Source organism: Polistes canadensis, unplaced genomic scaffold (assembly GCF_001313835.1).
Source record: "Polistes canadensis isolate GaletaPanama2010 unplaced genomic scaffold, ASM131383v1 scaffold_395, whole genome shotgun sequence".
NCBI classification, from domain to species: Eukaryota; Metazoa; Arthropoda; class Insecta; order Hymenoptera; family Vespidae; genus Polistes; species Polistes canadensis.
In genome coordinates, this window is record NW_014569942.1 from 53,775 (window position 1) to 56,886 (window position 3,112).

The following is a 3,112-nucleotide window of genomic DNA, read 5'->3' on the forward strand; positions in this document are numbered from 1 at the left end:
AAAGAACGAGTTTCCGTTGCTTGGACAAGCCCTGCGGAAGGTAGCGGTTGTGTACTAATTAGGTAATCTTTCTAATTYAAAAGAAAAATACAAAAAAAATGATTTTTATCAAATATATTTTATTTAATAAACAAAAATCTATTATTTTAATATACTGTATAATATAATATTAATATATGGTTAATATTAATAACAGGTAATTGTTCTTTCTTATTTTTACTCTTTTATTTTTCGTTTATTCGATTACAACAGAGCAACCATTTTGGAAACACCGGACACTTGGTATATGGACGATTCGAATTTGGTTTTAAACATTTGTCAAGATACAAAAGCAAAAGCCGATGATCAGGGTCCGGTTCTTGAAAAATGTTGTGCTTGTGACGAGGCCAAGTATGAAGTTACATTCGAAGGGCTTTGGTCTAGAAATACACACCCGAAGGCATGTGCTGATTCAAACGTTAAGAAAAAGATACTCCATTTTTTATATATATATATATATATATATATATATATTTATATACATATTCTTGCAACGAGTGTGTGTGTTTGTATGTGTGTGTTAATCAAAACAAATTCCCATTTGCTGCTGTCTGCTCTTCCACTTCTTCTCTTAATATCTTTCATCTTTTTAAATCACCAACTATAAAACTTCATCTTAACGTTTATTTCTCAACCTATAAAATACGAGCCCCAGTTATCGTATTCTTTTGATCATATATTATCGTAAAACATTCGAAAAGCAACGTGTTTCCCAAACTTCAACAAACATAGGCGGGTTTAAGCTGATATTTTTTGCAAAATTTTTACTTGGTCTACTTTTATATATATAAAAAAATAAAAAAACAAACCCAAGACATACGTCATACTATTTAATACGATTATTTTTAATTTTTCATTTAACGGGGTTAATTAAACTAGAAAGAAAAATAAACCAATTTGGGTTTATTTTATTTGTAATAAACTTTTTTTTATTATGAAACTTCCGTCAATATGGTAGATTTTATTAACAACTTGATGGGAATGTTATTGTTTTATTTAAAAAACAAATCGAATAAACAAATGTATCGATAATACTCTGTAGAATTCTTTTTTACACCTACAATATTTATTCTTTCTTTCTTTTTTTTTGTTTATAACCTCAATCTACAACGTGACGTGAATCCAATATTATTAAATTAAAATTAAATGCCACACACACACACACACATCATATCGATATAAATTGAAATAATTTTTAATAAAGATAATAATTTAGATTATATATTATATATATATATAAAAAGTTTTTGTTTCTGAAGAAGAAGTGGGGGAAGCGGCCATGTTGTTTTTCTGTTGGTTTGGGAAACACATTGATTTTAAATTATTATCTTATACAAATGATAATAAGAGAATATGATTATTATATTTTGTTCATTATAATATTTTATATAAAATTAAAAAATAAATTCTAATCTAATTCCATTTAGGATTTTCCAAGCAAAGGTTGGCTTATAAGATTTTCTGACGTGATCGGTGCATCTCACACTGTCGATTACCGATTTTGGGAATACAATGGATACGCAAGTATAGGTTTAAAACAAGTTGCCGAGCTTGGATCAACTAGAAGATTGGAATCCGAATTAAAAAATCAAGTATATTAATTGAATTTAATTGAAATATCGTTAGATGATAGATTTTATTTAATCCGATTTTGTTCTTTTTCCTTTTATATTTAATACTTTTCTATTTTTTGTCTCTCCATTATTTTGTTTTTTTTTTTTAGAGTGAACATATCAGGACAATAATAAAAGCACGAGGAATCAGTTATCCTAACGTAACCGGTAGAACTTTTGCCGTATTTCGTGTAGATCGCAAACATCATTTGATGTCTTTGATTTCGATGATCGGTACGATTAATTATGTTCCAATAATAATTATCTTTATATTTGTCAATGACGGATTAAGTCAAGTTAAACAGGAACCCTGTATTAATACAAATTTCATGAAAACCCTTAAACTCGAATTAGAAATAATAATAATTCCTATTAAATTATTATATTAACAAACAAAAAGTATAATAATTAAAAAAATGACATTTACTTCCTTTAAACCTAATTAAAAAGAGACTTTTAAATTTTAGGAACCGTGTCCAACTTAATCCGCTTAGAGCTTAATCCGCCACTGATGTTTGCTTGTTAAATATTATTATAATAATTTTGTTTTTAAACGTTTTTTAATAGATCCATCACCCGATTGGTTAGTTGGTGTATCTGGATTGGAATTATGTTTGCCAGATTGTACATGGATCGAGCATAAAGAATTAAATTTGTATCCGTACGATGCAGGAACCGACGATGGTATAACATATCTAGTAAGAAATAAAAACTGAGGGGTAGGGTGGTAGAATGGAAGAAAGTTATGGGGGGATAAATTATGTCAGAATAAGTATAATCACTATAGGAAATTAAATATTTTAAGTATAAGTATATTCATTTATTTTTACATTATTATATATATATATTATAATTATATATATATAAAATCAGAGAGAAGAGAAAAGATATATAATTCTATAAATAATTGATTAATAATTTGAAAAGAATTTATTTAAAATAATAGTAAAAAAAAGAAATCAATTTGAATGATAATTTTTTATTTAAATATTAATTGACTCGATAAAACTGATTTAAACAAATCAAAGTTTAAAATATCATTCAATGTTAATACCCACGTATGCATGTAAATATTAATTTATTACAATGATCTATGAAATAATTTGTTTTACAGTCTCCAAATTCACCGACAGAACCACAGGAATCCATTCGACGTATTACTTCGACTTATCCGAATGATTCGAGGTCACCGTTTTATGATCCATCTGGTTTGGATATGAAACCATTAGCAAAACTTTATTTGAATCGTCAAAGATTGTACGAGAAAACTTGTAACAAAACTACGACCGAGTCTACGGAACAAGGTTTTACAAATATTAAACCTCGTCATTATAAAAATAGTAATTATTGCTTGTTTTTTTTTTGCTAAATATTTCGTTATTTTTATTTTCAAGATACAGGAGCACATTATTTTCAATATATATACATATATTTATAATATACAAAATGGGTGGCATATT

General features: G+C 26.9%; 1 protein-coding gene across 8 annotated transcripts in view; it reads left to right on the forward strand.

The window, feature by feature from the left end:
* The window catches only part of LOC106792226 (spondin-1-like), a gene marked incomplete at its 5' end in the record, with an annotated part of 8,274 nt that continues 5,162 nt past the window's right edge, over positions 1–3,112 (forward strand). For 7 of the 8 annotated variants that reach the window (XM_014758479.1, XM_014758483.1, XM_014758475.1 and 4 more), the window contains 6 exon segments: positions 1–62; positions 253–439; positions 1,467–1,631; positions 1,763–1,886; positions 2,220–2,350; positions 2,767–2,992. In XM_014758479.1, the coding sequence (XP_014613965.1) occupies positions 1–62; positions 253–439; positions 1,467–1,631; positions 1,763–1,886; positions 2,220–2,350; positions 2,767–2,992 (895 nt within the window). 8 annotated transcript variants of the gene reach the window in all.